This window comes from Pinus tabuliformis, chromosome X (assembly GCF_031772625.1).
Source record: "Pinus tabuliformis cultivar Carrire ecotype Pingquan chromosome X, CPIR1, whole genome shotgun sequence".
Taxonomy (NCBI): Eukaryota; Viridiplantae; Streptophyta; class Pinopsida; order Pinales; family Pinaceae; genus Pinus; species Pinus tabuliformis.
In genome coordinates, this window is record NC_142308.1 from 1,281,246,807 (window position 1) to 1,281,260,842 (window position 14,036).

Genomic DNA, 14,036 nt, shown 5'->3' on the forward strand with positions numbered 1-14,036 from the left:
AACATCAAAGTGAATCATCTTATTTCTATTTATACACTCTAATGAATTCGATTTCGCTAAATTGGCCTAATTGAGCCCATAAAATAAAATAATGTGCATAATAACAATATTTTTGGTGACAAGCCCACCAAATATCTCAATAATGTAAAGCTAAGCCTCTCGAGAGAGTCGAATGATCAACACAGTGAGCTGTTGGGCCTTCGAGGAGGCCTAATGAAGTCCCCAAGGGGTGCCATGATATAGAAATGGACTCCAAACATAGTGGACAAGGGGTTGGCCCCTTGTTTTCCAAACAAGAACCTGTGGTGCTCCCAGTGAAACAGGAATCGTCGTTTAATCGGCAAAATCGCGAGTTTAAATCGGCTCGACGGCTAAACGATCCGATCCAAAACGTTCCGAGTCAACTCGCTATGTTGTTGATGAAACGATATTGCTCTAACTTTGGATGAAACGATATTGCCGGTTCTGCGTTTTTTTGGCGAGTCCCGCCAGTTCTATTTTTTTTCGGGTTTCGGATTATTGCGGGTAAATCGTATTTCGGGTTTTATCCGAGCAGCGTAGTTACAGGAGTCAGAACAGTAAAGAAGATATTGATCGCCAAAAAAAAATGTAAGCAATTTTTTTTATTTATAGAGATCTGTAAATGCCGTGGCAGCCGATGGGTAGAAGGCATTTCGACCATATAATATACACAACAAACCAACGGGTAAACGAGAGGGAAAGAGATGGTCGGCTGGAAAGTATTCTGATCAATAGATATTGTAGTCCGACCTTCCGAAATTTGAACTCAGAGTTTATAGTCCGAGCTTTAGGCAAAGTCTGTTTCTTGAAATTGAATGATAATGTTTTGTTTTGGTTTTTTTTTTTGGGATGGGGGCGGGTTAATTTTAATTAATATTAAATATTAATTATCAAAAATATATAATTTAAGTTTATAACCAATATAAATATTTCTAAAATTTAAAAACTATATATATAAATAATAATTTAATTAAAGTTATTGTTAGATTAAATATTAAATTAGTATATGAGATTTTTTGAGATAAAAACTCACTTCACAACAATTTGATTATCAAAAATTTACAGATTTATTCTAATTTTAATACTGTAAACTGAAAATATTATTAAAAATCACAAACTGGTATAAAGTTTAGTGTTGTTTTTTTTTCTCTGGAAAATATTATAAAATCACAAACTAATATAAAATTCAGTGTATTTTCTTATGAAACAAAAAAATTAAAGAATCATGAAGCACACCCACAACTCGGAAGCTATTCAATCTCTGGAAGATAATTAAAATTCTTCTAATGCAACCTAGGATTTCCATCACGATATGACGAATCAGGCGCCTAAAGGCTTAGATATAGAAAAATGTTACGGAAAAGTCATTTAAAAATAGTTAAAACCTAAGAAAAAGTTGCATTGTAAATAACATTTGCTTGGTGAGGGCAGCCTAGGCCCCTCACACCGAACAAACTTTTGGAATACGAAAAACATAAGCGTAAAAGTAGTTTTACCAATTTTCTAGAGCCAGCCTTCATGACTTGGAGAACTTTGAGAGTCAAGCAAGCGAAGGAGCGGGAGGAATCGCTTCTAGTTCTCACTCTTAAGAGTCTTAGACTCTTAGTTGCTGATTTTTTTCTGATTAGTATGCAGTTTTTAACTTTTTTGTAAACTTTTAGAAGCATATGCTTCTAAGGACTCAAGACTCAGTGCTTTGGATCATGTGTGGACTCATAACATATATGAGATACTTATTTATTCATGATATTTTGGACATCTATTGATATTATGCATTGTTTGGACATACCTTTACCCAATATTAATGAAAAATGGTTTTTTTAATTCAATATATGTGTATATTTTTATTTAATGAATTTGCCGATTTTTTCCCGATTTTTTCCCGATCCGATTAAAACTTTCGCTCTTTTGCCTCGCCGATTTATTGCCGATTCCGTGTCTGGTAACATTGGGTGCTCCCAAGTGGGTATGGGGGCACAAGGACATGCTCATGGGTCTCCAACTGTATCAAAAAAGTTTGTAGACAAAATGTGAGGGCTAGAATGATGACATAAGCCCTCCCACTGCAACGGGAGATATTCTCTGGACCCTAGAACATATGCCAAGTGTATGGTGCAACTGTGGAGCCAATTGGGCATGGTGGACGAGGTGCATCATCCTCATCCAAAAGGTGGAACACGAGCATTCAATGAACATTGTTGGGGATCCATGAAGTAAAATCTGCTATGGTGGAGGCCCATGGCTCTCAACACTCACCCTACAAGTGGCCATGTGGACCTCTAGAGGGAAAAGACCCCATATAGGGAGACCAAGCCCCAAATGAAAACCCACCTGCAATTTTGCATAAGATCCAATGCATCTCCTTGCCCTCCAAAACAACAAATCATTATTATAATCAAGTAAAAGAGCTTACAAATCATGGGATCAATGGGGCACTTCATGGTGGCATGCGCTTCCGTAGTGGGCTTTGGCATGTACAAGTGTCTCCAAGCTCAATAGGGGGTTAACCAAGCACCCTAGTAGGTGGTTTCAACCTCTAAAGGGGGGGACATGTCCATGTACATCACTCAAGTGGTAGGTGGCAAGTGATATAATAATGGAATGGAGTGGGGATCAGGGGAATCATTCAGACCACATGTCAAAGTGTAAGGGTAGCTATAATAAGGGAAGCCCACACCTGGGTATGAGTGTAGGAGGGAGAAAATCACCGTACAAGAGTTACCCCAACCTTTGTTTTCCCAACCTTCTTCATATGCCTTTTGCCTTTGATTGATTTTTCTTCATAACTGCTCGGGGCTCCAGGGGATGGACAGCATGAAGTGTAATATGTAGCAGTGGATACCCCCTTGATGTGAGGCAGTTCATCGCCCACCAAGGGTTGGGCAATCATGGGTTCCTTAATGATGGAGGAGAATCATCTAGGGCCCATAGGAACCAGGGTGATGACCATGGATAAGGGGTAGAGCTCATGTTTGGCTTTTGCCCACGTGCTAGATTTGTGTGTCCCGGCCATTTTTTGAATTTTGTGTTACATTTCTTGTTGAGAGTGCCCAAATTATGCTTTTTACTTTCTTTTCAGCTACATCAACCTTTGGGGCATTGTTCCAAGCCCGATCCAAGGTGTGGACAAGTGAAGGGGTATGTTAACCCTATGTGGACCCAGTGGACACATGTGAACCCAGATGGGAAGAAAGATGAATAGAGCTAAAATGAGTGGAAGGGGAGTAATGTAGGTGGCATCGGGAAGCGGTACCATGCAACCAAAATCGATATTTCCCATGCAGTGTCATCCCTAAAGCTAATGGCCAGTAAAGGAGATCCCACAGGACTAGGATACAAGCGTAACCACGAAATCGGGCAATGCATACAAGAATACAGACCTAACCCACAGTTTCCTCCAATGCCCCCCACCAATCCATGCCCAAAAGTACCCATGAAAAGAAAAAATACTCAACTATACGAATAAAAAGTCATACCTTTGGGGTTGGGAGGCCCACCTTCAAACATACATTCATAACAGATGGGCGAGGGACCACATGGATGGCATAGGTGGAATCCCTTGTTCATGACCTTTTCAATCTTCAACCTTTCGTAAGTGAAGATGAAGATTCTGCATCTCAAAAAACTCACGGAACCCAGTGGTTGATCCATCGTCATTCTTAATCCTTCAGGAGTCTCATGTGTCAGAAGCTAAATCTGATCAAATCAGTGGCTTTGATGACTATCACCCAATCAATAATGTCTTCATTGTTATTGTTGATGATAGTTGTCCATGTTCACTTGTTGACCTCACTAAGCCACCGAGATTTGATGATCAACCTTTTGAGGGTTCAAGGACTCGTCAGAAAGTTGAGGCACTTCAGCTTTTGCGGATAGTTATGTCGAGTTCTCACGATCGTGACGAGATCCTTGAACTACGTCAAATTAGGGTTTCTAAAATTAGGGTTTCCTTGCATGATTCCCATCTAAGCACCATCTTGCTCAATGAAGGCTCATTTTTTAAAGATTCTGAGATGCATCTCTCCTTGTACTCTAATTTATTTGTTGAAGAAAGTACAACAACCATTATTTCAAAGATTTTCATCAAGTACAAGATGGTGTTGTCTTGCATTCCATTGTATGCGAGCAAGGAAACCACATTACTTAGTTCTTTCATGAAATTCATCCCATTGATTCATCTCCATGTGATCTTTTGGAAAACCAGTCGATCCATACTAGGACATCTAAAACCAAAAATATATTCACTGATGATTTTCCTGTCAAGTTAATGATGCCCATATGCATTCAACTGTTGATCTTATGAAACCACCATTATTCGATGATCCACCATTTGGGGATTCAGAAGTTTGTTAGGATGACGAGGCATTTCGGCTCTCGCTGATGGTTATTCTTACGTTGCACTAGGATGTACATGAATTTCCAAAAGATCAACTCTCCATTTTAATAGCGTAAAGTAACAGGATATTTTCGAGCACCCTATTGCTATGTAGTGTGATACTTGAGCTTGAGAGAACCACTCATTCAAAGGGAAATCCATTTTAAGATGCAGATCAAGGCCAAGGCAGAGGACAAAGAAGAGAACCACCCATACTGGCAAGAATAATAATTACTTAAGCTATTTCCCCAAGTTAGACTTCAGAAAATTTAATTAACTGTTTAATTAAATCTAATCAGGGCCTTTTCTCGCGAAACCAATTATGGGTATTGGAGAATATGTGTTCCCTAGCCTCATAGACACCATAGAGACTAGAACACCTGTCCGAGCTACACAAACTAACATTTTATGAGTTAAAATATGAGTGTATTTTATTCAGTAATTATAGAAAATAATTTACTGGGTTATAAAAATTGCTTGAAATACAAATCAGATCTGGTATTTAAAACTTAACATGAATGTCTCGCTGGTTTGACATATGTTAAGGGTGAATGTGCTAAGTGACTTAACATTATAATTGAAGAACACAAGGGTGGATTTACAACTGCCATAAGCATTTTCAGATCTGTTACGTCCATGATAAAATTGCCCTAGAGGGCTCAAACTTATTGGAACACATAGGTATCTTACCTCTTGAAATGGCTGGTGGATTGGATTTCTTTATGATTGGAATATAGTTTGTTGTTGCTTCTGTTCTATTTATATTTCATAATGGCCCTAAGGCTGAAAATTCACAGCATTGAGATCCAGGAAACCTATAGTTAAGAGGTGAGATTTTTGTTTTGCATTAATTTCCCTAGATTCTTAAATTTCTACAAATGAACACTAGAAAGATCATAAGACGACATGGATAAGAGAGCCTAAGGAGTCAAGGAAGACATCCTAATATTAAGAGAATATAACATTTCAAGACCTTCTAAACATATTCTCAATGTCAAGAATACAACCTTAACATAATTGGGAACCCATGTTGTTTGTTTGTTATTCTCCAATAGCTGGTCTTTTATCTTCTCGACAGCAACAAACCTGCAAAAGAGCAAAAATTAGAAAACTCAAGCAGGACACGAACTTTAATAAATTCACCACGAAACTAAGCAAATGTCAAGACATTTCCATCATTAACCTTGTATAAACACCAAACCTACCTTTGAATAAGCTATCTAAATGAACACTACGTTGCAGCAAAATATAATGTACATAAATATCTTGGAGGCGTAAGTGTGTCAAAAAATAGTGTTGAAACCTCTATATGTGGATTTTACCAAAACCATGGAAAAATCCCTTCAAGTTTGATCGGTTGTTGAATGGGCATCAAGAATCTGGAACAAAAAATCTCTAATGGGATGAATTGAAAGTTAAAGCATGGTGATGGGGTGCAATTAAGCAATATGTTGCATTTTTTTCACCCACATGGCAATTGTCTTTGCAAAGCTCATTCAGGCAAACAATGACAATAGAGACAAAAATTTAAAGATAGACAAAGAAATTTCTAGATTATGGAAAATTTTCCCTGTAATCAATGAATGAATTGAATTGATTTACATGAGCAAATGAAGCTCAATAAGTAATACAGAGATATTTACAGAAATAGAAACATCAAGTTTCTATTAGGAAATAGAAACAACCAGTTTCTTCTAAGAAACTACTAAAATGATAAAAATAGAAACAGCCAATAAGAATGAGCATTAAACACTAAATAACATTATTCTAATACCCTCCCTTAATGCTCAATCTATTTACAACACTGATAGACCCTCTGAATTTTACAAACTTATCAGGACCAAGGGGCTTAGTGAAGATGTCGGCGAGCTGTTCCGTTGTGGGAACATATCGCAACTGAATGGATCCTTCTTCAACAAGCTGGCGAGAGTAGTGACAATGGGTTTCTACATGCTTTGTTCGTTCATGAAAGACTGGATTCTTGGCAAGTTTGAGCACTCCCTGATTATCACAGAACAAGGGAGTAGGACCTGTCTAGAAAACATGCATATCCGCAAGCATACGTCGAAGCCAAACTGCCTCACAAGATGCCTTAACTGCTCCCTGATACTCTGCTTCTGTTGAGGAGAGAGCCATTGCCTGTTGCTTCTTACTAGTCCAAGTGACAACACTGGATCCTAGACTAAACACATACCCAGCTGTAGATTTATGATCATCAACCGAACCACCCTAGTCAGAATCTGTGTAACCACCGAATATAGGATCGGAACTTCGAGTGTACAGAAGTCCATAATCAGGAGTGCCACGCACATAAGGCAGCACATGTTTCGTTGTTATCCAATGATCAGCGTTAGGAGCTGACATGAAGTGGGAAATGTAGCTCACTACAAAACTGATGTCAGGTCTAGTGGCAGTAAGGTAGATGAGACTGCCTACTAATTGCCTGAATAAAGTTTCATCCACAAGGGGTGAGGAAGACTGAGCTGAAAGTTTGAGCCCTGGTTCCATAGAAGCCGTGGCGGTTTGCAATCCTGCATTCTGAACCTGTCCACAAGATTTTTGGCATACTTGGACTGAGAGAGGAAGATGTTGTTCTCAGTTTGCTAGACTTCAACCCCCAGACAGTAATGAAGAAGTCCCAAATCTGTCATATCAAAGGTGCTGCACAAATCTTGTTTGATCCCATGGATCAAATGTGCTGAACTTCCAGTAATGATAAGGTCATCCACATAGACAACCACAAACAAAATATCATCACCAATATGCTTGATATACAAGTTTGCATCAGATGGGCTCCGCTGAAAGTCATGATCTGTTAGATACTGATCAATTTTCATGTACCAAGCTCGATGAGCTTGTTTCAATCCATAGAGTGCTTTAACTAATCTACACACTTTCTGTTCTTGACTGGCAACCTTGAATCCTGGAGGCTGTGTCATGTAGACTTCTTCCTGTAAGTCACCATTTAGGAAAGCACTCTTTACATCCATCTGATGAACTTTCCAATTGAACTGAGCTGCGAGGGCAAGGACAAGCCGTATGGTACTCATCTTGGCTGTAGGAGCAAAGGTCTCCTCATAGTCGATGCCTTCCTTCTATGAGAACCCTCGAGCAACAAGACGAGCTTTATATTTGTCTAGGGTTCCATCAGCTTTGTATTTCACTTTATACACCCATTTGCAGCTAATGGGCTTTTTCCCTGCAGGAAGATCAGAATGGGTCCACGTGTGATTCTTCTGAAGACTCTGAAATTCAACTTCCATAGCCTGTTCCCACTCAGATGTACCCTTAGCCTCTGAATAGGTTTGAGGCTAAAAAACACTGTGCAGGTTAGCAATAAGAGCAAAATTTACTGTAGACTATTGTTTGCTCTTATGTCTAGAAGTTCTACCTTCAAGGAGCTCATTATCCCGTAGATCACCAATGGTTTTAGCCCACCATTTAGGCTGGAGAGTAGAGGAACCAATATCAGAAGGAGGTGGAGAAGGGCTCAGGAACAATAGGAGCAGCAAGAGGAGGGTTATTTTCTGGAGGAACATGACATTTCTGCTGGATGCTCAGGAGAAAACAACATCATTCATCTTCGTTTATCAGCAGGGGTATAATAATGTAGTGGCAGATTTTCAGAGACAGTACAATCTCAAAAACCGGAATGTCCCTATGAAGACTCTGCCACAAAAGGTAGCAGTTGAACAACAAGATGAACCTAGAAAAAAGATATTGAAGAAACCAGAGAAGCCTAAGAAGGAGAATCCAAGAAAAGCAGAAGAAGCAAAAAAGGAGAGCAAGGATTCAAAAAAAACACAACCAACATTTAATCTGGAACCTGAAATCAGTAAGTTGAAAGTATCCATTCCTTTTGCTGAACTTTTGAGAAATGAACAGTATATGAAAATAATTTTTACTATGGTTAAAAGTTCAAGAACTAATCAAGTCAACATAAATTCACAAGATTCTTTAAACCTAGATGATGATGCTCCTGAATTTGTTTTTGGTCCACATGTCACTAGTTTAAACGATGATGTTCCCCCATTTTATGTAAGTCTGAATATACATGATATGATCCTTCACAACGCCATGTTAGACTCTAGAGCTTCACATAACCTTATGCCTAAGTCAGTCATGGACCATCTAGATCTCCAAATTACCAGACCCTACAAAGATTTGTTCTCATTTGATTCCAGAAAAGTAAAATGTTTAGGGCTGATAAAGGATTTAGTTGTCACCTTAGCTCAGCTTCCTGCTAAGAGTGTATTGATGGATATAGTGGTAGCAGACATTCCTGCTAGATTTGGCATGTTATTATCTCGATCTTGGGCAGCAAGATTGGAAAGAACTTTACAAATGGGCATGTCTTATGCTTCAATCCCATTATTTGGTGAATTGAAAAGATTATACCGAGAGGTCCAAATGGCCTATATGGTGAGCAGTAGAACACAGCCGGATAATCATCCCATCTATGCAGTAGATACGGAATTGGGGTCACAAATTTTCTTTAATGATTGTTGTTTTGAGGGAGAAATATCAGCGAAAGATGAGACTAATGTTCAGCAAAAACAGGTTCAGAAATTTTGAGATGAGGTCTGGAAATTGTACTTTGATGGCTCCACTTGTGAGAAGGGTTATGGAGCAGGAATATGGATTGTTCCAACAAATTGTACAAGCCAATTACATTCATTTAAATTGTATTTTCACTGTACAAATAACATGGCAGAATACAAAGCTCTCATTATTAGGCTAAATCTGTTAAGAGAGCAAACGGAAAAAAAAATTCGCATTTTTGGAGATTCGGAGTTGATTGTGAACCAAGTCAAAGGTACTTATCAAACCAAGCATCCGAGGATGAGAGCCTATAGAAATGAGGTATGGGATTTATTTTCTAACTTCTTTTTTGAACATGAAATCTCGCTGGTACCAAGAGAGGAGAATGGAATTGCAGACTCTTTAGCAACAACTACTAGTGCATTTAGGATTCCAATTTATCCCAATGAAAAGTATGAGATCAATGTTAGACACAGGCTTTCTATTCCAGATAATACTAGGCACTGGCACGTGTTTGAAGACGATCAGAAAATTAAAATATTTCTTGAAAGAACAAATGAATTTCTCAGCACTCCAATAGACAAGCATGAAGATGAAACTACAGATAAAAATTCTGAATCAACATCTTTTTGAACACTGTGGCTAGATAGGAAATTATTCAATTAAGTAACAATCTAATCCCTAGAGGCTTGGTTCCTTTAGAAAGGTTGTTTGATTCTAATGATGTGGCAGTTAAGCCAAGAATCCTGCCAAGCGATGGTGAGATGGAAGATTACAATTTGGGAACTGACAATGACCCAAAGATAGTCAAAGTTTCTAATACTTTGAAAAAGGAGCAGAAACCAAAATATGCAGAATTGTTGAAAGCATTTGCTGATATATTCGCTTGGAGATATGAAGATTTGAATATTTATGACCAGACCATCATCCAACATACTATACCACTTAAGGAAGATGAGAAACCTTTTAAACGAAAGTTAAGAAGGATCAATCCGAAGCTACTGACACTGATTAAGAAGGAAGTAAAAAGACGGTTAGCTGCAAAAATCATCATTCCTCTCAGATTTTCAAATTGGGTAGCAAACTTGGTGCCAATGAGAAAGAAGAGCAGAGAAATTCGCATGTGTGTCGATTTCAGAAATTTAAATAAAGTCTCACTAAAAGATAATTATCCTTTACCGAAAATGGATCACTTTCTACAGAAGGTGGTGGGTTCAAATACGATTTCTATGTTGGATGGGTTTTCAGGGTATAATCAGATCTTGGTTGACCCAAAAGATTAGGAAAAGATTGCTTTCACCACGCCATAGGGTACATTCATGTATTCCAAGATGCCATTCAAACTCATGAATGTTAGAGCTACCTTCCAGCATGGATATAAATTTCGCCGACGAAGGAGATAAGTTCATGGTAATTTATCTAGATTACATTATTGTTTTCCCAAAATCTGCATTTGCCCATTTGAAACATTTCACGACAGTTTTTAATAAGTGCAAGAAATTCAAAGTTACTCTAAATCTGAAAAAAATCCCATTTCGCCATGAAGGAATGCAAGTTGTTGGGACACATAGTGTCAAAGGAGGGCATCCAGATAGACCCCAACAAGGTGACAACAATCCAAAACGGTGTTGAAAATATCGAGCTAAAAACGCATTTTCCTCAAGTGGTTTATATCTCTGCGTCATAATGACCCTGAATTATGTATTTTATGCCTATATAATGCACATTGTTGGCGACATTTCCAAGTGAGATGCTCTCGCCATTGACATTGTTTTCTCTAATCCAAAAGATTGAGCAGCCAAGAAACAGGAAGGAGGTGCAATCTTTCTTAGGTAAAGTAATATTTTTTGTGGTGTTTTATTCCAAATTTTGCATAAATTTTAAAAGTAATGTTGAATATGCTTAAGAAAGGGAGCTAGATTAAGTGGACTGAGCAAGCAAAGAATTCTTTTAATGATATCAAAAGAGCTTTAGGCCAAGCACCTCTACTCATTAGTCCAGATTTTTCAAAGGATTTCATGATTTTCTCTTCCGCCTCCGAGCACACTATCTCTAGTGTGTTACTTCAAAAGAATGAGGTCGGTCAAGAACAGTCCATTTCCTTTTTCAGCAAGGCATTGAGGGATGTTGAACTGAAGCACAACATTATAGGACAAACAGGCATATGCGTTAAGCAAAGCACTTAAAGATTTTAGAGTTTTTATTCTGCATTCTCATGTGATTGCATATGTGTCAGATGCTGCAATAAAGAGTATTTTAGTACAACCAAACAGTGATGGCAGAAGAGGGACATGGATTGCTAAGATGTTAGAGTTTGACTTGGAAATCAAGCCTACCAAGTTAATTAAAGGACAGGGTTTGGCCAGACTAATGACTGAAACAAATCTTGATACTTTTGGTATAAATTTAATTTTTGAATTATCAGATCTGCCAGGTGAAGAATCAGTGGTTAAAGCAGAAGATTGTTTCAAAGAATGTCCATGGTATGCTGATGTTGTTTACATTCTGCAAAATTTACAAGTACCACCAGGAATAGATAAGACTCAAGCTAGATTTTTGAGACTGAAATCTGTTAAGTATTGTCTTTTAAATGGTTATTTATATTGGAAAGACCCTCAGGGTATCTTATTGAACTGCCTATTAGAATATGAAGCCAAGAAAATGAGTAAAGACTTTCATGAAGGAGCCTATGGAGGACATCATTACTAGAAGGCCACAACAGATAAAATCTTGAGAGTTGGATTTTACTGGCCTACTTTATTTTCTGATATTAGAAAAGAAGTAGCAGCCTATCATAAATGTCAGTTGTTTGAGGGTAAGTCAAAATTAATGTCTTTGCCTTTGAAACCTATCTCTGTGGAGGCACCTTTTCAGCAATGGGGCCTTGACTTCATAGGTGAAATTCATCTAGCATCATCAGCACAACACAAATGGATCTTAACAGGGACAGATTACTTCACAAAATGGATTGAGGCACTTCCAAGCAGGCAAGCTACTGATCTCGTGGTTATTCAATTCTTAGAAAATATTCTTTCTAGGTTTGGTTGTCCAAAGAGAATTATTACTGATAATGCACAGTGTTTCAAATCTAAGAGACTAGTAAAATTCTGTGAAGACTACCATATCAAGCTTAGCCATTCCACAACCTATTACCCTCAAGGTAATGGACTGGCAGAGTCCTCAAATAAAAGTTTGATCAGAATTATTAAAAAACTGTTAGAAGACAACAAGAAGGCTTAGCATACAAAACTCAAGTTTGCCTTATGGGCAGATAGAGTTAGTACTAAGAGGTCAATCAACACTACTCCTTTCCAATTAGTATATGGTGTCGACGCAATGTTTCCTGTTTCAATTGGAATTCCTGTTATGAAATATTTACAAGAATTAGGAGAAGAACCAAATCATTTGCAAAGGAGGATAAATCAGTTAATTGAAGTACAAGAAACTAGAGAGAGTGTGTATGAAAAATCTCAGAAAGTACAAGATCAAATCAAGAAAGTTTTTGACAAGAAAATTAAGGAGGATGACTTTAAATGCCAAGAATTAGTTTTAAAATGGGATGCTCGTATTGAGGATAAGGGTAAGCATGGGAAGTTTGACAACATTTGGAAATGACCATACAGAATAGCAGCTTTCCGGGGTAAGAATAGTTTCATTCTAGAAAATCTACAAGGAGAAGTGTTGTCAGGAGGTCTAGTGGACGATTCCTAAAACATTACATTTCCTAAAGATGAAGGATAATTTTCAGAGTTCATTGTACATATCATATATTTTATTTGAAAAAGCTTGCAGGTGTGGATGAGCATTTTGAGGAACTTGAAGCCCAAAGAGAAGGCCCTGAGGTTCTGATAGTGTTTATCAAAAGAATAAGTTGTTTTACAACCAGTTATATTTTTCAAAAAAATTCAATCTGTAAAAAGAACATCTTTTAAGAGATGAAGGTTTTTAGTTTTGAGTCAGCAAAGTTTTTGTTTTGAACAAGTCTTTTGTAATAAATAGGAAACTGGTCTATGTTGATTTTTGGTAGCATCGGATGTGCTATAGCCATGAAAATTGATGGAGAGGCTAAGGCACATGAGATCTCCAAGACCCAAAAATCGTTTGGAGAAATTCCACCAGATGAAGAGATATTAAAATAATTAATATTTTTAATGGGGTTCCTAAGTCTAGACTCTAAACTTAGGAAAATTAAAATATTAATGTGTATTAATATAAAATAGGTGATAAAGTTCTACGAGACGTGGATCAAGCCAGATCTAATCTTATTCGTTGATTAGGGAATTAATCTCGGTCATTGAATCGTTAACAGGAAAAGTATAAGAGGAGGCTTGAGGGTTAGTTGGAGACACACCAAGAGAGATCAAGAATTCGATTTTCTGGGGCTGGGTTTGCTGGGGAAATCGAATTAGAGATCAGTTGCAGCGAGGGGCAGTTTAGCAAGGGATTTCAATCCAAGGCTGAAGAATACATATCAAAGAGGGAGCAAAGTGTCGGAAGAGGCAGTACAAAGCCTAGGAGGTCTGACGCAGAGGCTAAGGAGGTCAACGCAGAAGACGCAAAAGCCATAGAGGCAGATGCAGAGGACGTAGAGGCTGACGTAGAAAGCCGCAAAGGCTTACGCAGATAGTGCAGAGGGTTGTAGAGGCTGACGTTGAGCAAAAGAAGCTGCACTGAGGAGGTTCCATGGGGCAGACTGAGAAAAAATCAGTCGGGAGAGGGTGATGCAGTTCCAGAGAGGGTGACGCAGTTCTAGAGGCGTGATTGGAGCAGATTTCACTGTCCAGCACAAGGAACAATCATAGTCACTGTGGGGTTGATCATCCGGTTACTGATTTGTCGGAGTATCGGTCTCCGGAGAGAGGTACCACTGCCAATGATATTCTCTAAAGGGTGAGCCATTTCTGGCACCCTAGTTGTATTCATAAATTTGCTTAATAATAAAAACCTCATATATGTTGCACCAGTTTTCCCGAATTGGGTTTCTCTGGGGACGATTGTCAAAAAATAACAGTGTCCCTTGTATTGTCTCAGTTTATTTCAGTGTTTGATCTGTTTATTTGTGAAGGCTACAATTGTGTTTACTTCGATGTTTATGTTA

General features: G+C 38.2%; 1 protein-coding gene across 3 annotated transcripts in view; it reads right to left on the minus strand.

Moving 5' to 3' along the window:
- LOC149144721 (isoleucine--tRNA ligase, cytoplasmic-like) overlaps positions 1-14,036 on the minus strand; it is a 739,557-nt gene that overhangs the window by 543,127 nt on the left and 182,394 nt on the right. For all 3 annotated transcript variants that reach the window (XR_016264930.1, XM_089449912.1, XM_089449913.1), the window contains exon 8: positions 5,404-5,482. Coding sequence is in view for 2 of the 3 variants with exons in the window: in XM_089449912.1 (XP_089306038.1) it covers positions 5,404-5,482 (79 nt within the window). In the remaining variant the exon portion in view is untranslated. The remainder of the gene's footprint in view (positions 1-5,403; positions 5,483-14,036) is intronic.